Source organism: Lepisosteus oculatus, chromosome 1, assembly GCF_040954835.1.
Source record: "Lepisosteus oculatus isolate fLepOcu1 chromosome 1, fLepOcu1.hap2, whole genome shotgun sequence".
Classification (NCBI taxonomy): domain Eukaryota; kingdom Metazoa; phylum Chordata; class Actinopteri; order Semionotiformes; family Lepisosteidae; genus Lepisosteus; species Lepisosteus oculatus.
In genome coordinates, this window is record NC_090696.1 from 14,633,092 (window position 1) to 14,655,316 (window position 22,225).

Below are 22,225 nucleotides of genomic sequence, written 5' to 3' on the forward strand. Positions count from 1 at the left end.
AGTCCAGTCCAGTCCGGGCGGATGGCGCTCTGCCGGCAGGTGCTCGCAGTGTGCCTGGCGCTGCTGTGGACCGGACAGCCCGCTCGCCCGCAGTCCCACGAAGGTAAGAGACCTGCCGTCCCGCACGTCCTCGTGCCCCCCCCCCCCGCTGCTCTGCGCTCCGCTCCGCGTGCCGGCTCTGTGATTTAGTAGCGCTGGAACCCACACTTCCTCGTGCGGTCCGCATCCACCTGCCGCCCCCTCCCGGGGGTGACCTGGCCCCCTCCCGCAAAGGGGAATGACTCGGGGGACAGAGCCAGGCGTCAAAATCTCTCTTCAGTGACACAACACTTGACCTTTCTAGCAAAAAAAGAAGGACGCGTGTTCCCCGGAGGTGGGTGCTCTGCCGTTCCCGTCGTGGCTGATAATGTTCCGGGAATGGCGACCGGTAAAGTCCGTGAGTCGTCAGCGGGCCCGGCTGGCTTGGTGTGTGCTCTGTGTTGTGCCGGGTGAGGCAGCCGGGCTGCGGGACAGGCTGACGAGGCGCTGCCGGGGGGTTCCCTTGAGCCCCGGGTTTGACAGTTCCCCGGGAGCTCCTGAGCCGTCACTGCCCGCCCCGCGTCCTCGGGGGGACCTCTGTCTGACTCGGTATGCGAGGAGGTCTGACAGCCGTGGCCTTTGTACACGTAAACCCACTGAGAGGTCACTGACACTGGGGTCACTGACAGAAGGGCTGACGGACGGAGGGACACCCCACTCTCAGACGATAGAGAACCGGGGGCCCGTGTGTCCACATGAACATGGGTCTCGGAGAACTCGTGACGGATCCTTCCACTCGCTCGGTAAACCTCTGGAGCTATCGTGTGTGAGAGCTGTCTGGATTTCAGCCCATCGGTGTGTCTGTGTGTTTATCAGTGTGTTACTGTGTGTGGTTCATCAGTATGTGTGTGTGTTTATCATTGTGTGTGTCTATCAGAGTGAGTGTGTGTATCAATGTGTGTGTCTGTAAGAGTGTTTATCTGTGTGTCTATCAGAGTGAGTGTGTGTATCAGTGTGTGTGTCTATCAGAGTGAGTGTGTGTATCAATGTGTGTGTCTATAAGAGTGTGTTTATCTGTGTGTCTATCAGAGTGAGTGTGTGTATCAGAGTGAGTGTGTCTATCAGAGTGAGTTTGTGTATCCGCGTGTGTGTCTATCAGAGTGAGTTTGTCTACCAGAGAGAGTGTCTACCAGAGAGAGTGTCTACCAGAGAGAGTGTCTATCAGAGAGAGTGTCTACCAGAGAGAGTGTCTATCAGTGTGTGTCTATCAGAGAGAGTGTCTATCAGTGTGTGTGTGTCTATCTATCAGAGAGAGTGTCTATCAGTGTGTGTGTGTATCAGTGAGTGTGTGTATCAGAGTGAGTGTGTGTGTCTATCAGAGTGAGTTTGTGTATCAGTGTGTGTGTCTATCAGTGAATGTGTCTATCAGAGAGAGTGTGTCTATCAGAGTGAGTGTGTATCAGTGAGTGTGTATCAGTGTGTCTATCTATCAGAGTGAGTGTGTGTATCAGTGTGTGTGTCTATCTATCAGAGTGAGTGTGTGTATCAGTGTGTGTGTCTATCAGAGTGAGTGTGTGTCTATCACTGTGTGTGTCTATCTATCAGAGTGAGTGTGTGTATCACTGTGTGTGTCTATCAGTGAGCGTGTGTATCACTGTGTGTGTCTATCTATCAGAGTGAGTGTGTGTATCACTGTGTGTGTCTATCTATCAGAGTGAGTGTGTGTATCAGTGTGTGTGCTCAGCAGTGACAGACCTGTTCCCTGGCTCAGCCTGTTTGCTCTGCTGCACCTGCAGGGCACATTCTTGCTGGCCTTCTCAGGCCTCCTGCCTGTGCTGAGGGGCCGATGGCCCAGCCAGTCCCCAGGCCCCTTCACTCTTCACAGCCTGCAGAGACGGAAGGTGTGTCTGGTTCCCGGCGAACTCGCAGGCAGTGTGGAGGGCAGACTATCTGGGGCCCTTCTGCGTGACTCAGCCTGGGTGGGGGCAGCAGCAGATTAATGAAGCCACAGCAATCGACTGTAGCCACTCCCTCAGCCTGGCCGAGTTTCCGGTCCGACAACTCCCAGCAACGGCCTCGCAGCGTCTGAGCAGCCCCCCCACGAGCCTGTGCGGGAGTCGGGGTTCAAGTCCTGTCCCTCACTGGGAATGTTGTCCGAACCACACCAAAATCTCCTGGCTGAGCTGCCACCGCGAGAGGCCTAGCCTCAGGAGAGGAGGTCACAGGTCAAACAGGGCCCCAGATATCAGTGACCACTGCAGACAGTGGTCAGTATGGGGGCGCCTCTCCCTCCTACTACCGAGAGAGGGGTGACGCTGGCTGCCCCGGGGCACTCTGGGAAGGTTCAGCAGGGCAGGTGTGGTGTTTGGATGTGTTAGGCTGTGCTAGGATGGCCAGTCCTAGCAGAGGTGGGTCCGAGACGGGGCGCGGAATCTGGGGTCCGACTGCCTACACGACACCTCCCTTGCTGAGCCTTCCCAGAGTGCCCTGGGGCAGGCAGCATCACCCCTCTCTCTCCAGCAGAAAGGAGAGACACCCCCATACTGACCACCGTCTGCCCTGGGAGAGACAGCCTGTGTTTTAGTCCGAGTAAGGATGGTGGCAACGCATTACGATTGCCGTGTGTGTGTTGACCCACATTCACACCTGCTCAGAGCATTATTGGGAAACAGGGACTGATGGTTTTCTATCCTTCTGCTTTTTAATAATGTAGTTTATGAATCTGTGTGTTGGAGGAATATGAACACTGAAACCTCGGCCTCTCTGCCTCTCGGGACCTTGTCCAGAGGGGTGCAGTGGGTACTCAGGGGTACTCTGGGAGTACCTTGGAGTGAGAGGCTGAGATTGTTCATGCCTGGCTCTTCATCTGGTGACAGGGCTGTTATTCCTGTCATAAAAATCTTATAGCCGCCTGCTGTAAAACTTTACTGCAGGGCTTATGTGCTGAAGTTCTGCTGGCTGCAGAATCCCCTCCTGCTGTACAGCAGAGCCAGTGTCAGGAGAGGAGGCAAGAGAGCTCTTTGGACAGAGCAGGTTTTATTATCACTTCACTCCTCTGGTCCTCCCACCTGGCCCTGCGTCAATCCCTGGGCGAAAAGGAAACGTTGTAGGACTCCAGTTCTGTAGCTTGCCCTGTTGTGGCTCTGCATCCACTGGCAACAGGTGTGTGCGGTAGTTCTTGTTTGCTGTGGTTTTACTGGAGCTGCTGTGACGTGAACTCCACGCTTCAAAATCACTTAACTCCTTTTGTGGCTGTGTTTTCGTAACGGGTTTGTGCACTATAGACAGACATCAGCAGATTTTTTACTTTACACAAAGAGAGGGAGGAGCTTGGAACAAGAGTTTTGAGGTAGACTCCCTGAGATCCTACAAAGAAATGGCTGAATGAGATCCTCAGGTTACTGAGCTAATGGCAACCACAGATCTGGTTTTGTGGGCTTCAGTACTTATACTTATATAGCCTTGCCGTTCCTGTGAAGTTAATGCCTTGAGCCGCAGGAAATCTGTGGAGACGTGCCCCCCCCCACCCCCATGAACCGTCTCGGCGCTGCACGGCGCATCGCTCTGCCTCCGCCGCGGCGGCCCGCTGTGGCCGCTTGAGCCAGCGTCTTGACTGGTGGTCCTGGTGGGAGCCGCAACGTTCCGCTTGGGCAGACCAGTGGGAAAGGGTAGGCGAGGAGTTCCAGGAAGTTCGCGGGCGAGGCTGGTGCCCCGGGGCACGGACGTAGCTGCTCCTGCACAGAGAACCTGTCGCCGCGGCGCAGATTCCTCACGGTCCGTCAGGGACGAAGGACAACAACAAGTTGACTCTGCTCGAAATCCAAGAAACAAAAGAAAAGTCAGTGAACGAACGGGAAAACACTATTGAATGTCCGTCCCTTAAAAAAACTTCCTCTACCCCGTCTGTCTGGGTAATGTCTGTAAGTCTGTCTTCCTGTCTGCTTGTCAGTACTGCTGTCTGTCTTACTGTCTCTACCTGTCTGTAGAATCAGATGTAACCTTTAATACTACTTATTGTGAAAGACAATTAAAGCACCTCTTATCAGTCCCCTTCATCTAGAACACAGCCCAGGTTTATTAGCTGAGTTCAGTTACAATTTTATTGGTAGTAGCATTAGTCAGATTTAAAAAATAACACAGGATCTGATTGTTAGAATCAGAGCTGTGTGTCAGTGTGTGTGAGGATCAGAGCTGTGTGTCAGTGTGTGTGAGGATCAGAGCTGTGTGTCGGTGTGTGTGACGATCAGAGCTGTGTGTCGGTGTGTGTGACGATCAGAGCTGTGTGTCAGTGTGTGTGACGATCAGAGCTGTGTGTCAGTGTGTGTGACAATCAGAGCTGTGTGTCAGTGTGTGTGAGAATCAGAGCTGTGTGTCAGTGTGTGTGACGATCAGAGCTGTGTGTCAGTGTGTGTGACGATCAGAGCTGTGTGTCAGTGTGTGTGACGATCAGAACTGTGTGTCAGTGTGTGTGAGAATCAGAGCTGTGTGTCATTGTGTGTGACGATCAGAACTGTGTCAGTGTGTGTGACGATCAGAGCTGTGTGTCAGTGTGTGTGACTATCAGAGCTGTGTGTCAGTGTGTGTGTGAGGATCAGAGCTGTGTGTCATTGTGTGTGACGATCAGAACTGTGTGTCAGTGTGTGTCAGGATCAGAGCTGTGTGTCAGTGTGTGTGAGGATCAGAGCTGTGTGTCGGTGTGTGTGACGATCAGAACTGTGTGTCAGTGTGTGTGAGGATCAGAGCTGTGTGTCGGTGTGTGTGACGATCAGAGCTGTGTGTCGGTGTGTGTGAGAATGAGAGCTGTGCATCAGTGAGTGTGTGATTCAGAGCCTTATGCAATGCGTCTGAGAAAACCAGAGCTGCATGTCTGTGTATATCAGTGTGTGTGAGAATCAGAGCTGTGTGTCAGTGTGTGTGTGTGAGAATCAGAGCTGTGTGTCAGTGTGTGTGTGTGAGAATCAGAGCTGTGTGTCAGTGTGTGTGTGAGAATCAGAGCTGTGTGTCATTTTGTGTGCGAGAATCAGAGCTGTGTGTCAGTGTGTGTGTGTGAGAATCAGAGCTGTGTGTCAGTGTGTGTGTGTGAGAATCAGAGCTGTGTGTGTGTGAGAATCAGAGCTGTGCGTCAGTGCGTGTGTGTGTGTGTGTGTGAGAGTGTCAGCAGGTATGCAGTAATCACCTGGCATTCCAGCCAAGTTTCTGTTTACTCTCTCCTTGTTTCGATAGCTCCCAGGAGTCTTGCTTGTTTTGTGTGTCAGTTACAGAGGAGTGAATGAACACTACAGCTGCGCCCTGGCGCGCGCTCAGCCTGTGTCTGTGTGACTCCGGAGCGCCACCGCGCACCGCACAGCGCAGCGCAGCACGAGCCTGGGGCTGGATTTTCTAGCTAATGAGTTGGTTTTTTTGCAGAAGACACATTAGTTAAACTGGCAAACCAATGGCTGCAAAACATGTTCGCCTGCACTCCTCACACTGCGCTGTGCCGGGCCAGAGCAGAGCGCTGTAACCTCAGTGAAATGGAAGTAAGAGCCTGGTAACGAAAGTAAAGCATCAGTAGGAGAAAATAAGGGAACCTCCTGTTAATTTTGCTCTGTGCTTTTTTCCACGCTGACGAATAAGAATGAGATGGAAGAGGCTCTTCTGAAAGCCTGGCTTCAGTTCTGCAGCTCCCTGGTCGAGCTTGACTGGGCATGGAAGGATTCAGCTCATCTGTTTCCTTTCTGATAGGACCACATGGGTCTCAGTGTGTGTTTGTAGACAGCTTACAGGCCCACTGCTGGAGAATTTAAGAGAGAGCCGTCTGTTTGTTACTGAGTGAGAGTGTTGCGGTGTGTCTGTGTGTGTTGTGGTGTGCTTGTGTGTGTTAACATAACATAACATCACTTTATTGGCCATATACAATTTCTTGCATTAGGAATTTGTCTTTTCACATACCCCAGCTTTCTCTCTATGAGACACACAGACAGGGAGAGAAGCTTGGGGTCAGAGCGCAGGGTCAGCCATCATACAGCTCCCCTGGAGCAGTTGGGGTTAAGGGCCTTGTTCAGGGGCCCAACGGAGTAGGATTCCTCTGCCAGCTGCAGGATTTGAACCGGCGACCTTCCAGCCACAGGCACAGATCCTTAGCCACAGAGCCACCACTCTGCCGGTGTTACTCTGTGAGTGTTGCAGTGTGTTACTCTGTCTGTTACTGTGAGAGTGTTGCAGTGTGTTACTGTGTGAGTGTTGCGGTGTGTTACTGTGAGAGTGTTGCAGTGTGTTACTGTGTGAGTGTTGCAGTGTGTTACTCTGTCTGTTACTGTGAGAGTGTTGCGGTGTGTTACTGTGTGAGTGTTGCGGTGTGTTACTGTGAGAGTGTTGCAGTGTGTTACTGTGTGAGTGTTGCAGTGTGTTACTCTGTCTGTTACTGTGAGAGTGTTGCAGTGTGTTACTGTGTGAGTGTTGCGGTGTGTTACTGTGTGAGTGTTGCAGTGTGTTACTCTGTCTGTTACTGTGAGAGTGTTGCGGTGTGTTACTGTGAGAGTGTTGCAGTGTGTTACTGTGTGAGTGTTGCAGTGTGTTACTCTGTCTGTTACTGTGAGAGTGTTGCAGTGTGTTACTGTGTGAGTGTTGCAGTGTGTTACTCTGTCTGTTACTGTGTGAGTGTTGCAGTGTGTTACTGTGTGAGTGTTGCGGTGTGTTACTGTGTGAGTGTTGCGGTGTGTTACTGTGTGAGTGTTGCAGTGTGTTACTCTGTCTGTTACTGTGAGAGTGTTGCAGTGTGTTACTGTGAGAGTGTTGCGGTGTGTTACTGTGAGAGTGTTGCAGTGTGTTACTGTGTGAGTGTTGCAGTGTGTTACTCTGTCTGTTACTGTGAGAGTGTTGCAGTGTGTTACTGTGTGAGTGTTGCAGTGTGTTACTCTGTCTGTTACTGTGAGAGTGTTGCAGTGTGTTACTGTGTGAGTGTTGCGGTGTGTTACTGTGAGAGTGTTGCAGTGTGTTACTGTGTGAGTGTTGCAGTGTGTTACTCTGTCTGTTACTGTGAGAGTGTTGCGGTGTGTTACTGTGAGAGTGTTGCGGTGTGTTACTGTGAGAGTGTTGTGGTGTGTTACTGTGAGAGTGTTGCAGTGTGTTACTGTGTGAGTGTTGCAGTGTGTTACTCTGTCTGTTACTGTGAGAGTGTTGCCTGAGTGTGTTACTGTCTACGAGTGCTGCTGTAAAGAAGAGTGGTAAGGTGGGGGTACTTGGGGGGAGGTGGGGTGCTGTTTTGCAGATAGCAGGCTATCTGTGTCCTGGCTCGCTCCCCTGCCTGTCTGACACACTGGCCCTCTCACACTTGCCCCATTGTTCCAGCTCTGGCCTGAGCCTTGGCAGCAGCCCGGGGGCATTTCTCAGGCAGAGATTACAGCCCTGGAACACACTGCCACATTCACAGCCGCCCCACGCCACTCCACAATGCCCTTTCTGTTCCAGTCCAGAACGAGACCCCCGCTGCCCCTTGAACATCCACAGCATGGATAGCTGGCTCTCTGTTGTCTTCGCCTTGACTCTGGGTTTGACAGAACATCACTGCCATTCTGAGTCTGTGCTGCGTCAGTCCTTAGTCTTGCGTCAGCCTGCTGGCCCAGCACTGGCAGAGAGCTGCCTTCTGTAGAACAGACACTTGTCTCTGTGGTTCCCTGTTTTCAATGAACTGATAAACAGCCCTCTAGATGTGCCTCCTCCAGTTACAAACAACATTGAAACAATACTTGCATCTATACTTGTTTGCATTTATGACAGAAAATTGACCTTAACTGCTCCAGTGTCCTGCTGCCCAGCTGTCACGTGTTTTGATTTGATCATGTGCAAAGCAAATCACAATGTGCACAGTAAAGCACAGTGAATTCACCGCAAACACAGTGTAACCCACAGTGAACTCATAGTGAGTGCAGTAAAGCATAGTGAAATCGCAGTGAACACAAAGTACAGCAAAGTGAAATCATAGTGAACACAGGGTAAAGCACAGTGAATTCATAATCGGTGCAGTAAAGCATGGCGAAATTGCAGTGAACACAAAGTAAAGTATAGTGAAATAGTAGTGAGCACAGACTTAAGCACAGTGAAATCATAGTGGATACAGAGTAAAACAGTGAAATCATAGTGAACACAGTAAGACAGTGAAATCATAGTGAACACAAAAAAGCACATTGAAATCATAGTGAACACAAAATAAAGCGCGGTGAAATCGTAGTGAACATAAAATAAAGCACAGTGGAATCATGTTGAACAGAGAACAAAGCAGTATTATGGTATGACAAATTGTGATGCTGCTATGTCGAAGCAAAGTACTGTAAGTGCTCACTGCAAGCAGCAGAGGTCATTGAGTGTGCCGTGGCAAGGAGGAGTAAGCTGCGAGAGTGTTCAGGCTGCTCTGGGTGCCAGGAAGACAGGTGGGGGCAGAAGGCAGGAGCTAGTAAACACACCGGCTCTTCCGCATCGTTGAGCTGGCCTGGCAGCTCCTGGAAACAGCAGCCTACATTGGCGCCACACGCGCGGGTGACCTTGATTCTTCCCAATCAGTGCAGGCTCAGCAACACCTGACACCCGCACCCTGCACTGCACAAGCAGGAGCAGCTGTCCTGATTCCCTCGCGGCTCTTGGTCGGGGAATTTGGCTGTTTCTTGTAGGAATAGTGGTAACACGATCACTCCTGCTTGCACTGTACTTGGAAGAGCTTTCCAAAGTTATGGATCATGTTTAACTCTACTGGACCTCTGTGCTTTTAACAAAACTTCTGTCTGCTTTATTACATTTGACTGTGCGTTTCATCATGTTTTACCAAAGAAAATTTCAGAACTATTCCAACTTTCAATTTCAATTTAATTTTAAAATTGACCACTAATAAATGCAGGGTCTCCTGCTGGGAGACATTACCTCCTCCCACCAGGAAGTTAATCATTGATCACTTAGTTAATGATCCTCTAACTCTACTCAGAAAATGCTGGAACATGCTAGATTCAGGGCCACACACCAGGCACAGTGGCATTCTCCAGTCACTCCTGTCACCCCAGACACCCCAGACACCCCAGTCATTCCTGTCACCCCAGTCACTCCTGTCACCCCAGACACCCCAGACACCCCAGTCATTCCTGTCACCCCAGTCACCCCAGTCACTCTTGTCACTCCTGTCACCCCAGACACCCCAGTCACCCCCGTCACCCCAGACACCCCAGTCACTCCTGTCACCCCAGTCACTCCTGTCACTCCTGTCACCCCAGTCACTCCAAACACCCCAGTCACCCCAGTCACTCCAGTCACTCCTGTCACTTCAGACACCCCAGTCACCCCAGACACCCAAGACACCCCAGTCACTCCTGTTACCCTAGTCACCCCAGTCACTCCAAACATTCCAGACACCACAGACGCTCCAGTCACTCCAGACACTCTAGATACTCCAGTCACTCCAGACACTCTAGATACTCCAGTCACTCCAGTCACTCCAGTCACTCCAGACACTCTAGATACTCCAGTCACTCCAGACACAATAGACACCTCAGATACTCCAGACACTTCAGACACATTGGGTGCTTCAGACACCCCAGATACTCCAAACACCACAGACACAATAGACACCCCAAGACACACAAGTCACCCCAGACACCCCAGATACTCCAGGCACAATAGACACTTCAGACACCCCAGACACTCCAGACACCCCAGACACAATAGACCCCCCAGACACTTCAGATACTCCAGAGACCCCAGTCACTCCAGACACCCCAGACACACACTTCTCTGCTGCTCTTTGGTGGTGCTGTGCTCAGGGGCTGTGCAGCATGTGCAGTTCTCCTAGCCCCTGTGACAGAGAGTCCCTCTGTCCTGCCCCAGGGGCTCAGGGCACATTCCTCAGAGAGAGAGCACACACTCACACAAAACCCCTCTGTCTCTCCAGGAGATAATGGGGTGCATTCTCATCTCTGGGGACAGTGCAGAGATCTGTTTAGGGCTCTAGACTGACCCACTATAGTGCATTTAATGCTACAGGAACCTCAAGAGGCTCTGGAGTCTTGAGTGTGGATTTAACTGGTTTTACTGTCACCTCTCCCTGTCTCTCTGTCTCTCTCTCTCAGTGTCGGTGTGCTCTGGCACCCAGAATGGCCTGAGTGTGACGGGAGACTCCAACCTGCAGTACGAGATCATGGAGAAGCTGTACAGCGGCTGTGAGATCATCATGGGCAACCTGGAGATCACACAGATGGAGCACAACCGCAACTTCAGCTTCCTGAGGGTAGGGGGCGCCACTGAGGCACTACTGCTAAAGAGCTGAAAACAGGGATATAATGATAATGTTTCTTTATTAGCCCTATACAATTTCTTGCATTAGAAATTCGTCTTTTCGCATACCCCAGCTTTTCTCCATGGAGACACAGACAGGGAGAGAAGCTTGAGGTCAGAGCGCAGAGTCAGCCATTGTACAACACCCCTGGAGCAGCTGGGGTGAAGGGCCTTGCTCAGGGGCCCAACGGAATAGGATTCCTCCACCGGCCGCAGGATTTAAACCGGCAACCTTCCAGTCATAGGCGCAGATCCTTAGCCACAGAATATAATTCATATAATCGTCACAAAAAACAATCATATTAGAAAATTATGAACTATATTGAATTATGAGCCTTTCTGAAATACTCTGATAAAAGTGCAGTGACGGGACCAACACTGTGAAGAAAGCACAATAATAATAACAGTATTATGTATGGGAGGGTTCGAAAAATTGTGAAAATTAGGAATTGACTGAGCAATTTAGTCAATAAGTAAAATAAATGTTCATAACCCCCAACTTGTAAGTGCTTTATCCAGAATATACCCGAGCGCTTGGTATAATTAGAGGCACGTGAATTCTTTACTCTCTGGCACAGCTTTGGTGAGAAGAGTAATAATCCAGGGACACTTGGATAAACCAATATTATTTAATGATGACAATACAAACACTACACCACACACAACAAAACATACAACACACATTTACAGTATGTACAAGCAAGGCACATCAGAGGCCTAACATCCCCATCAGTCAGAAAACCCCGACTTCCACCAAGTATTAAACCCTTCATTCCAAATAAGAGATAAGATAACTTTCGAAATAAATGCAATAGAACCTGCAGTTAAATCTCTCTCTCCCTGCACCCCGGATGCCACAAAATAAATGGGAGCCTATCTCCCTATTCTAAAAATGCACCCTAAGCAGGAAAGACATCTCTCACCGAGGTATCTTTTACCTTGGAAACCCAAAGCACAGAATAGCAGCTCCGTCTAGCAAGGTTCAGATACCTGGCTCCAGTCAGGTTCAGTTCGATGATCGTGAAGTAGGGGCTCTCTCCTGGTGCGAGCTTCAGTCCCGACTCCTCCTGACTCCTTTCTTGGCTCTCTTTGTCTTCTTCGTCTTTCCCTGCTTCTTGTTGTCTTCTCTGTGCTCTTCGTGTGATCTTGTATGATGTGCACCTGTCCTGCTCCTTGACAATCATTAACCCACAGCTTACCTAGCTATGCCAAGGTAAACCTCACAGTTGTTTCTGCTCAAGAGACCCCCCACATCAGCAAACATCCTCTCTGCTTTGGAGCTGGAAGTGCCAGGTGTCACAGACTTTACCTAAACTCTGAGAGGCACTTCCTAGTCACCTAAAGCTGTAACAACAGCAATAATCTAAATAGATCTGGTGTACATCTATAATAACTGAAATTAAACTGGTATAACACTCAATGTTATTAACGATATTATTTCATTATCGTCATACTAAAATTGACCATGCTAAAAACTGAGTATACTAAAAAAAAGACTAAACTAGTTCATTGTAAAATAAATCAGTTTTTCATTCATCGAAACTGTTTTTTCCCCTCTCAGTCCGTCCGGGAGGTGACGGGCTACGTCCTGATCGCGATCAACCAGTTCTCCTCGCTGCCGCTGGGCGAGCTGCGCGTGATCCGCGGCACCACGCTGTACGAGGACAAGTACGCCCTGGCCGTGATGGTCAACTACCAGAAGGACGGCTCGCAGGGCCTGAGAGAGCTGGGCTTCACACACCTGACAGGTGAGCGGGCGTCAGGAGTAAGAGCCTGCAGACAGAGAAGAGGAGGGAGGGGCGTCAGGAGTAAGAGCCCGCAGACAGAGAAGAGGAGGGAGGGGCGTCAGGAGTAAGAGCCCGCAGACAGAGAAGAGGAGGGAGGGGCGTCAGGAGTAAGAGCCCGCAGACAGAGAAGAGGAGGGAGGGGCGTCAGGAGTAAGAGCCCGCAGACAGAGAAGAGGAGGGAGGGCCGTCAGGAGTAAGAGCCCGCAGACAGAGAAGAGGAGGGAGGGGCGTCAGGAGTAACAGCCCTCAGACAGAGAAGAGGAGGGAGGGGCGTCAGGAGTAAGAGCCCGCAGGCAGAGAAGAGGAGGGAGGGGCGTCAGGAGTAACAGCCCGCAGACAGAGAAGAGGAGGGAGGGGCGTCAGGAGTAAGAGCCCGCAGACAGAGAAGAGGAGGGAGGGGCATCAGGAGTAATAGCCCGCAGACAGAGAAGAGGAGGGAGGGGCGTCAGGAGTAACAGCCCGCAGACAGAGAAGAGGAGGGAGGGGCGTCAGGAGTAAGAGCCCGCAGACAGAGAAGAGGAGGGAGGGGCGTCAGGAGTAACAGCCCGCAGACAGAGAAGAGGAGGGAGGGGCGTCAGGAGTAATAGCCCGCAGACAGAGAAGAGGAGGGAGGGGCGTCAGGAGTAAGAGCCCGCAGACAGAGAAGAGGAGGGAGAGAGTGAGTGTGAAAGAGAGGAAAGAGGGGAGGGTTATTCTTTACCAGAGGAGCAGTATCAGGAGTAAGGGTCCACAGAAAGAGAAGAGGAGGGACGGAGTGAGTGTGACACAGGGCAGAGATAGGGAGCAGATTCCCACCGGACACACCAGCGTACGGGATACACTGCTCACCTGCACAGGTGTGCAGCGCAGCGGGACAGGTAGGGCGAAGCCGGCCTGAGGGGGCGCCAGGCCTGTGTAACACCTGTCTGTCCCACAGAGATCCTGGAGGGGGGGGTCTCCATCCAGAACAACAAGTACCTGAGCTACGTAGAGCAGGTGAACTGGACAGACATCGTGAGGGACCCCAGTGCCGAGATCACCATCAAACAAAACGGGGAGACCAGTGAGTGCGGCGAGCCGGACTGGGAGAGGGCCGGGGGGTGAAGGGGGGGGGGCCGGAGCGGAGCAGTTGGGGTGACGATGTCTCTTGCTTGCCAGAGCCCTGCAACGAGACGTGTGGGAAGAACTGCTGGGGCCCAGCCTGGAACAACTGTCAGATCTGTGAGTGTCTGATTCCCTGCCCGTCTGCCTGCCTGCCCGTCTGCCTGCCTGCCTGCCTGCCTGCCTGTCTGCCTGTCTGTCTGCCCGTCTGTCTGTCTGTCTCTACCTGCCTGTCTGCCCGTCTGTCTGCCCGTCTGTCTGTCTGTCTCTGCCTGCCTGTCTGCCTGTCTGTCTCTGCCTGCCTGTTTGCCTGTCTGCCTGTCTGTCTGCCTGCCCATCTGCCCATTTGTCTGCCTGCCTGCCTGCCTGCCTGTGTCCGTCTGTCCGTCTGTCCGTCTGTCCGTCTGTCCGTCTGTCCGTTTGCCCGTCTGCCTGTGTTTGTCTACCCGGCTGTCTGCCCATCTGTCTGCCTGCCCGTCTGCCTGCCCGTCTGCCTGCCCGTCTGCCTGCCTGTCTGTCAGCCTGTCTGTCTGCCTGTCTCATCTGTCTGCCTGTCTGTGCCTGTCTGCCCATCTGTCTGTCTGCGTCTCTCAGCTGGCTGTATCACTCTCTCTGCAGTGACGAAGACGGTGTGCGCCCCGCAGTGCAACAGCCGGTGTTTTGGGAGGGACCCCAATGACTGTTGCCATGTCGAGTGTGCTGGGGGGTGCACGGGACCCCATGACACAGACTGCTTTGTGAGTCCATGTCCCACATGCACACTCACACTGCCTCACGCGGTCTCAGTGTCACATCCTGCTCGATATCCCGTGTGTCTGTGTGTTCCAGGCCTGCAGTCACTTCAACGACTCCGGGGCCTGTGTACCCCAGTGCCCCAAGCCTCTCATCTACAACAAGCAGACCTTCCAGTTGGAGCCCAACCCCAGTGCCAAGTACCAGTACGGCACCATCTGTGTGTCCCAGTGCCCCAGTGAGTGACTGCCCCTGCCTCTCCCTCCCAGTCCTGTCTGCCCCCTCTCTCTATCTCTCTCACCTCCTCGCCGCTTGTCCCAGCGAGAATTGCTCTCCTCTTGTTCTGTGTTCCACTGTCTCCCTGCCTATTCCACCACTATAACATACTGACCGCTGTCCCCGTCTCCCTCTCTGCTCTCTCACTCCTCCTCAATTCAATTCAAGGAGCATTACTGGCATGACCAACGAATTTCAGTGTTGCCAAAGCAGGTACAGTTGGCACAACATCTACAGACATTTACAATGTGGGCACATTCTAAGACATTCGCACACAAACATATGGAGCATTACTGGGAGACAGGCTCACTGTTCCTCAGGCTGTGACAGGAGATCACATACTGGGCCTCCAGATCAGCTGAGTTCCCTCCTCCCTCTCCCAGTAGGATTGGGACCTGTTGTGATTCTGACAGGCATGGGAATTCTGGGATTAGATTTGTACATTTGGGGAATGTTTGTCTAATCCCAGAGTATCTGTCACAGTGCAGTAGGAAGTGCACCTCTGTCTCTGTCTCTCCCCGCTGGCAGTGGGAGCACAGCCTGTCCTCTCTGGGCAGCCGGGTCTGCCTGTGTCGCCCAGTTTCTATGGCCAGGCTGTGGTCACTGAGCCTGTACTTCGTCAGGGTCTGTTTCTGTTTGCTGTTTCTTACCTTGGTCAAATTCCACTCTCCCCCTCTAACCCTCTCTCCCTCTCTGCCCCTCTCTCTCACTCCTCTCTCCCTCTCTTCCTCTGCTCCTCTCTCTCACTCCTCTCTCCCTCTCTTCCTCTGCTCCTCTCTCTGACTCCTCTCTCCCTCTCTCCCTCTCTGCCCCTCTCTCTCACTCCTCTCTCCCTCTCTCCCTCTCTGCCCCTCTCTCTCACTCCTCTCTCCCTCTCTTCCTCTGCCCCTCTCTCTCACTCCTCTCTCCCTCTCTTCCTCTGCCCCTCTCTCTCACTCCTCTCCCCCTCTCTCCCTCTCTCCCTCTCTGCCCCTCTCTCTCACTCCTCTCTCCCTCTCTTCCTCTGCTCCTCTCTCTCACTCCTCTCTCCCTCTCTTCCTCTGCTCCTCTCTCTGACTCCTCTCTCCCTCTCTCCCTCTCTGCCCCTCTCTCTCACTCCTCTCTCCCTCTCTCCCTCTCTGCCCCTCTCTCTCACTCCTCTCTCCCTCTCTTCCTCTGCCCCTCTCTCTCACTCCTCTCTCCCTCTCTTCCTCTGCCCCTCTCTCTCACTCCTCTCCCCCTCTCTCCCTCTCTCCCTCTCTGCCCCTCTCTCTCACTCCTCTCTCCCTCTCTTCCTCTGCCCCTCTCTCTCACTCCTCTCTCCCTCTCTTCCTCTGCCCCTCTCTCTCACTCCTCTCCCCCTCTCTCCCTCTCTCCCTCTCTGCCCCTCTCTCTCACTCCTCTCTCCCTCTCTTCCTCTGCCCCTCTCTCTCACTCCTCTCTCCCTCTCTTCCTCTGCCCCTCTCTCTCACTCCTCTCCCCCTCTCTCCCTCTCTTCCTCTGCCCCTCTCTCTCACTCCTCTCTCCCTCTCTTCCTCTGCCCCTCTCTCTCACTCCTCTCCCCCTCTCTCCATCTCTTCCTCTGCCCCTCTCTCTGACTCCTCTCTCCCTCTTCCTCTGCCCCTCTCTCTCACTCCTCTCCCCCTCTCTCCCTCTCTCCCTCTCTGCCCCTCTCTCTCACTCCTCTCTCCCTCTCTTCCTCTGCCCCTCTCTCTCACTCCTCTCTCCCTCTCTTCCTCTGCTCCTCTCTCTCACTCCTCTCTCCCTCTCTTCCTCTGCCCCTCTCTCTCACTCCTCTCTCCCTCTCTTCCTCTGCCCCTCTCTCTGACTCCTCTCTCCCTCTCTCCCTCTCTGCCCCTCTCTCTCACTCCTCTCCCCCTCTCTCCCTCTCTCCCTCTCTGCCCCTCTCTCTCACTCCTCTCTCCCTCTCTTCCTCTGCTCCTCTCTCTCACTCCTCTCTCCCTCTCTTCCTCTGCCCCTCTCTCTCACTCCTCTCTCCCTCTCTTCCTCTGCCCCTCTCTCTGACTCCTCTCTCCCTCTCTCCCTCTCTGCCCCTCTCTCTCACTCCTCTCCCCCTCTCTCCCTCTCTCCCTCTCTGCCCCTCTCTCTCACTCCTCTCTCCCTCTCTTCCTCTGCCCCTCTCTCTCACTCCTCTCTCCCTCTCTTCCTCTGCCCCTCTCTCTGACTCCTCTCTCCCTCTCTCCCTCTCTGCCCCTCTCTCTCACTCCTCTCCCCCTCTCTCCCTCTCTCCCTCTCTGCCCCTCTCTCTCACTCCTCTCTCCCTCTCTTCCTCTGCTCCTCTCTCTCACTCCTCTCTCCCTCTCTTCCTCTGCCCCTCTCTCTCACTCCTCTCTCCCTCTCTTCCTCTGCCCCTCTCTCTCACTCCTCTCCCCCTCTCTCCCTCTCTCCCTCTCTGCCCCTCTCTCTCACTCCTCTCTCCCTCTCTTCCTCTGCCCCTCTCTCTCACTCCTCTCTCCCTCTCTTCCTCTGCCCCTCTCTCTCACTCCTCTCCCCCTCTCTCCCTCTCTCCCTCTCTGCCCCTCTCTCTCACTCCTCTCTCCCTCTCTTCCTCTGCCCCTCTCTCTCACTCCTCTCTCCCTCTCTTCCTCTGCCCCTCTCTCTCACTCCTCTCTCCCTCTCTTCCTCTGCCCCTCTCTCTCACTCCTCTCTCCCTCTCTTCCTCTGCCCCTCTCTCTCACTCCTCTCCCCCTCTCTCCCTCTCTCCCTCTCTGCCCCTCTCTCTCACTCCTCTCTCCCTCTCTTCCTCTGCCCCTCTCTCTCACTCCTCTCTCCCTCTCTTCCTCTGCCCCTCTCTCTCACTCCTCTCCCCCTCTCTCCCTCTCTTCCTCTGCCCCTCTCTCTCACTCCTCTCTCCCTCTCTTCCTCTGCCCCTCTCTCTCACTCCTCTCCCCCTCTCTCCCTCTCTTCCTCTGCCCCTCTCTCTGACTCCTCTCTCCCTCTTCCTCTGCCCCTCTCTCTCACTCCTCTCCCCCTCTCTCCCTCTCTCCCTCTCTGCCCCTCTCTCTCACTCCTCTCTCCCTCTCTTCCTCTGCCCCTCTCTCTCACTCCTCTCTCCCTCTCTTCCTCTGCTCCTCTCTCTCACTCCTCTCTCCCTCTCTTCCTCTGCCCCTCTCTCTCACTCCTCTCTCCCTCTCTTCCTCTGCCCCTCTCTCTGACTCCTCTCTCCCTCTCTCCCTCTCTGCCCCTCTCTCTCACTCCTCTCCCCCTCTCTCCCTCTCTCCCTCTCTGCCCCTCTCTCTCACTCCTCTCTCCCTCTCTTCCTCTGCTCCTCTCTCTCACTCCTCTCTCCCTCTCTTCCTCTGCCCCTCTCTCTCACTCCTCTCTCCCTCTCTTCCTCTGCCCCTCTCTCTGACTCCTCTCTCCCTCTCTCCCTCTCTGCCCCTCTCTCTCACTCCTCTCCCCCTCTCTCCCTCTCTCCCTCTCTGCCCCTCTCTCTCACTCCTCTCTCCCTCTCTTCCTCTGCCCCTCTCTCTCACTCCTCTCTCCCTCTCTTCCTCTGCCCCTCTCTCTCACTCCTCTCCCCCTCTCTCCCTCTCTCCCTCTCTGCCCCTCTCTCTCACTCCTCTCTCCCTCTCTTCCTCTGCCCCTCTCTCTCACTCCTCTCTCCCTCTCTTCCTCTGCCCCTCTCTCTCACTCCTCTCCCCCTCTCTCCCTCTCTCCCTCTCTGCCCCTCTCTCTCACTCCTCTCTCCCTCTCTTCCTCTGCTCCTCTCTCTCACTCCTCTCTCCCTCTCTGCTCCTCTCTCTCACCCCTCTCCCTCTCTCCCTCAGGGAATTATGTGGTGGACGGTAGCTCCTGTGTGCGCAGTTGCCCCACTGACAAGATGGAGGTGGAGAAGAATGGGCAGAAACAGTGTGAGCCATGCGAGGGGCTGTGCCCTAAAGGTACCTACGCCCACACCCCCTAGACATCCCCTCGTCCGTGTGCCTGGGGTGTCCAGGGCGTCACCCTCTCCCCTCTCTCCCCAGTCTGTATGGGCACCGGCTCTGCCGACAGGCAGACAGTGGACTCCAGAAACATCGACAGCTTCATCAACTGCACCAAGATCCAGGGCAGCCTGCACTTCCTCACCACCGGCATCAACGGGTGAGCCCCCTCCCGCTCCCGTCCAGCGTGAACAGTGAGCACGACGCTCACAGCACGAGCGCTGCACTAGTATCTCACGGGCTGGCTCTCTGTCTCCTGGGTTCTAACTAGCCTGCTCAGTTGCTAGTGATTGATTGATCCGAGGACCCTGTCCAGACACTTCTTAAAAGAAGCCTTTTCTGTAGCCTTTTCCAGCCTCGTGAGGTGTCTCCTGTTCTTGGCCCCCAATGTACTTTCACTCTTTCACCTGTGTGTTGTTTGTTGTCCTGTTTCACAACCGGTCTGAAAGAACGACCAGTGACGTACTTGTCCGAAGTCTCAGTACTCAAGGATTGACTGTCCTATTCAGCTGAAGATTTCATCCAAAGCCGCTTACATTTGCCCCCTTTTATGCAGACGGGTTTTTTAATGCCACAATTCAGGTGAACTAGTATACTCGAGGGTACAACAGCAGTGTCTCTCCTGCGATTTGAACCCACAACCTGAGGCCAGAACCCCACCTGCAGCTCCACACTGCTGCCAGTGCCTCTCGAAGAGGGAGAGTATCGGCACTGATGTTTTCTGTGGTGTTACCGCCTCTACACCGCGGTTCCCTACATTGGCACCTGGGAGTATTGTGAGGCCTCTAACAGACCACACGGGCTGGTTGAGTATCTGACCAGAGACAGAGAAGAGCTTTCTGCTACGCTCTGAGAAATAACCAGGGATTAGAGAAACTGTCTTCCACAAAATAACATAAATCTAATCCCAGAAGTCCCACACAAGCCAGAATCCTTTCAATCCTCCTGGGGAGGAGACATTCTGAGGGAAACTCGTAGCTGCAGCTCAGTATGTCATCTCCTTGTCTCCTGGACAAGACGCTCAGATCACTTACTAGCAACTAAGTGAGCTCGTTGTGCAGAATGTACTCCTCTCGTTTGTAACCTTTCTTCTGCACTTCTGCTCTCCCTCTCTCTTCAGGGATCCCTACCACAACATCTCCGCTCTTGATCCAGAGAAACTCAAAGTCTTTGGAACTGTCCGAGAAATAACAGGTGTGTCTGTGTCTCTGGACTGTCTGTGACTCTGGACTGTCAGTGTCTCTGTTCTGCCTGTCTGTGACTCAGATCTGTCTGTGACTCTGGACTGTCAGTGTCTCTGTTCTGCCTGTCTGTGACTCAGGTCTGTCTGTGACTCTGGACTGTCAGTGTCTCTGTTCTGCCTGTCTGTGACTCAGGTCTGTCTGTGACTCTGGACTGTCAGTGTCTCTGTTCTGCCTGTCTGTGACTCTGGAGTGTCTGTGACTCTGGACTGTCAGTGTCTCTGTTCTGCCTGTCTGTGACTCAGGTCTGTCTGTGACTCTGGACTGTCTGTGACTCTGGACTGGCAGTGTTTCTGTTCTGCCTGTCTGTGACTCAGGTCTGTCTGTGACTCTGGGCTGTCTGTGTCTCTGGAGTGTATGTCTGTGTCTCTGGTCTGCCTGTCTGTGACTCTGGTCTGTCTGTGACTCTGAATGGTTTGTGTCTGTGGTCTGCCTGTCTGTGACTCTGAATGGTTTGTGTCTGTGGTCTGCCTGTCTTTGACTCTGGACTGTCTGTGTCTCTAGACTGTCTGTCTGTGACTCTGGACTGTCTGTGTCTCTGAATGGTTTGTGTCTGTGGTCTGCCTGTCTGTGTCTCTGGTCTGTCTGTGACTCTGAACGGTTTGTGTCTGTGACTCTGGAGTGTCTGTGACTCTGGACTGTCTGTGTCTCTGGTCTGTCTGTGACTTTCGACTGTCTGTCTGTCTCCATTCTGCATGTAGCTCTGGTCTGCCTGTCTGTGTCTCTGGTCTACCTGTCTGTGACTGGACCATCTGTGTCTCTGGTCTGTGACTCTAGATTGCCTGTCAGTGACTCTGGTTTGCCCATGTGTTGTCAGATATCCTCAGTATCCAGTCATGGCCCAAGAAACTGTCTGACCTCAGTGTGTTCTCCAACCTCACCACCATCCAGGGCAGGTCGCTGTACAAGTAAGACTTTACTGAAGCTGGCAGCCTGTCTCTCTCTCTGGTTTCTCTCTGTCTTCAATAGATCTCTCGGTGTATCTGCCTCCTATTCAATATGTACTCTGTCTTCTAACATGTCCACATCGCCATCTTTCTGTGTCTCTGCTCTAATGGCCCAATACAACATGTCTCTAATGCATTGTGTCTAATACATCTATCTCTTGCTCTCCTCCTTTCTCTCCTCATTAACCCCCTCTCCCCCTCTCCCCCGCATTCTTGCTCTCCAGAGGAGTCAGCTCCAAGAGGTACGTAAAACTGTAACAAAAAATCTCTTTGTTCACAAAACAATCTTCATTCATTTTTATTTGCTCAATCACCATCTCAAATTCCCAATCACCTTTAACCCTGACTAACTGATTAACTAATTAGCCGTGCACTTGCACACCCCTGTCAGAGCCGCCACGGTTCGTTCTGCTCCACACGGACAGAGGAGGTCTGTCTGAGGGCTTGGGGCACAGCCACATAAAACCCCTTCAGCTCAGTCTCCCCTCAGTTTTGCCCTGGAGTGCAGTGATCACACTGCCTTCGGCTTGCTAGACCCCTATTTCACAATGAAGGTGTTTTATGCAGCTGACCCAGGCAGGGCTGGGTGACACTGCTTTGCTCTTATTTGACGCTATGCCTCTTTATTGATTCTGTTCTGTTATAATGAAATGCCTCTCTTTACATGCATGGGTGTGGGGGTTCACTAGAGGCCAGGCTGTGTTTGGGGAAGGTGTGTATTTTGCCCCCCAGCTGCTCGTCATTTCAGTTTGCTCTCCTCTCCCCTCTCCTCTCTCCTCTCTCCCCTCTCCCCTCTCTCCCCTCTCTCTCTCTTCATTCTCCTCTCTCCTCTCTCCTCTCTCCTCTCTCTCCTCTCCCTCCTCTCCCCCTTCTCCCTCTCTCCCCTCTCTCCCCTCTCTCCCCTTTCTCTCCTCTCTCCCCTCTCCCCTCTTTCTCTCCTCTCTCCCCTCTCCTCTCTCCTCTCTCCCCTCTCCCCTCTCTCTCCTCTCCCTCCTCTCCCCCTTCTCCCTCTCTCCCCTCTCTCCCCTCTCTCCCCTTTCTCTCCTCTCTCCCCTCTCCCCTCTTTCTCTCCTCTCTCCCCTCTCCTCTCTCCTCTCTCCCCTCTCCCCTCTCTCTCCTCTCTCTCTTCATTCTCCTCTCTCCTCTCTCCCCTCTCCCCTCTCTCCTCTCTCCTCTCTCTCCCTCCTCTCCCCTCTCTCAGGGGGTTCTCTCTGCTGGTCATGAAGCTGCCCTCCATCACCTCCCTGGGGCTGCGCTCTCTGAAGGAGATCAGTGATGGCAGTGTCTACATCAGTGGCAACAAGCGACTGTGCTACTACAACACCATTGACTGGAGCCGGATCTTCACCGGCGCCCACTCCCAGCGCCGGCAGGACACCAACCTCAGGAACAACCGCCCAGCCAAGGAGTGCGGTGAGCACCGGGCAGAGGGGGACAGAGGGGGCAGGAGAGAGGAGGGAGTCAGGGGGACTGGGGTAGAGACACTGGCAGAAAGGGGTGAGGAAGACAGGGTGAGCTGTAGAGGTGTAGTTATTGGGGTTATAGGGGTGATATGGGGATATGAGTAAGCGTGGGTGTATCAGTCTGCTTGTCTGTGTGCAGTGGCCGACGGGCGTCAGTGTGACCCCCTGTGCTCAGATGTGGGGTGCTGGGGTCCTGGGCCAGAGCAATGCCTGTACTGCAGAAACTACAGCCGAGACGGAACCTGTGTCGCAGACTGCAACTTCCTCACAGGGTCAGTCTATGTGTGTGTGTGTCAGTCTGTGTGTGTGTGTGTCAGTCTGTGTCTGTGTGTGTGTGTCAGTCTGTGTCTGTGTGTGTCAGTCTGTGTCTGAGTGTGGGTCAGTCTGTGTGTCAGTCTGTGTCTGTGTGTGTCAGTCTGTGTGTGACAGTCTGTGTCTGTGTGTGACAGTCTGTGTCTGTGT

At 53.3% G+C, this 22,225-nt stretch overlaps 1 protein-coding gene across 2 annotated transcripts in view; it reads left to right on the plus strand.

Moving 5' to 3' along the window:
- The first annotated feature begins 13 nt into the window (after positions 1-13).
- The window catches only part of LOC102684317 (receptor tyrosine-protein kinase erbB-3), a 34,712-nt gene continuing 12,500 nt past the window's right edge, over positions 14-22,225 (plus strand). The window contains exons 1-14 of one of the 2 annotated variants that reach the window (XM_069197453.1): positions 14-103; positions 10,107-10,264; positions 11,873-12,059; positions 13,015-13,140; positions 13,236-13,298; positions 13,797-13,915; positions 14,007-14,148; positions 17,957-18,070; positions 18,155-18,272; positions 19,233-19,306; positions 20,171-20,261; positions 20,525-20,542; positions 21,502-21,713; positions 21,903-22,035. In XM_069197453.1, the coding sequence (XP_069053554.1) occupies positions 22-103; positions 10,107-10,264; positions 11,873-12,059; positions 13,015-13,140; positions 13,236-13,298; positions 13,797-13,915; positions 14,007-14,148; positions 17,957-18,070; positions 18,155-18,272; positions 19,233-19,306; positions 20,171-20,261; positions 20,525-20,542; positions 21,502-21,713; positions 21,903-22,035 (1,637 nt within the window). In that variant the 5' untranslated portion in view covers positions 14-21. The remainder of the gene's footprint in view (positions 104-10,106; positions 10,265-11,872; positions 12,060-13,014; positions 13,141-13,235; positions 13,299-13,796; positions 13,916-14,006; positions 14,149-17,956; positions 18,071-18,154; positions 18,273-19,232; positions 19,307-20,170; positions 20,262-20,524; positions 20,543-21,501; positions 21,714-21,902; positions 22,036-22,225) is intronic. The other variant, XM_069197475.1, reaches the window with a different exon arrangement.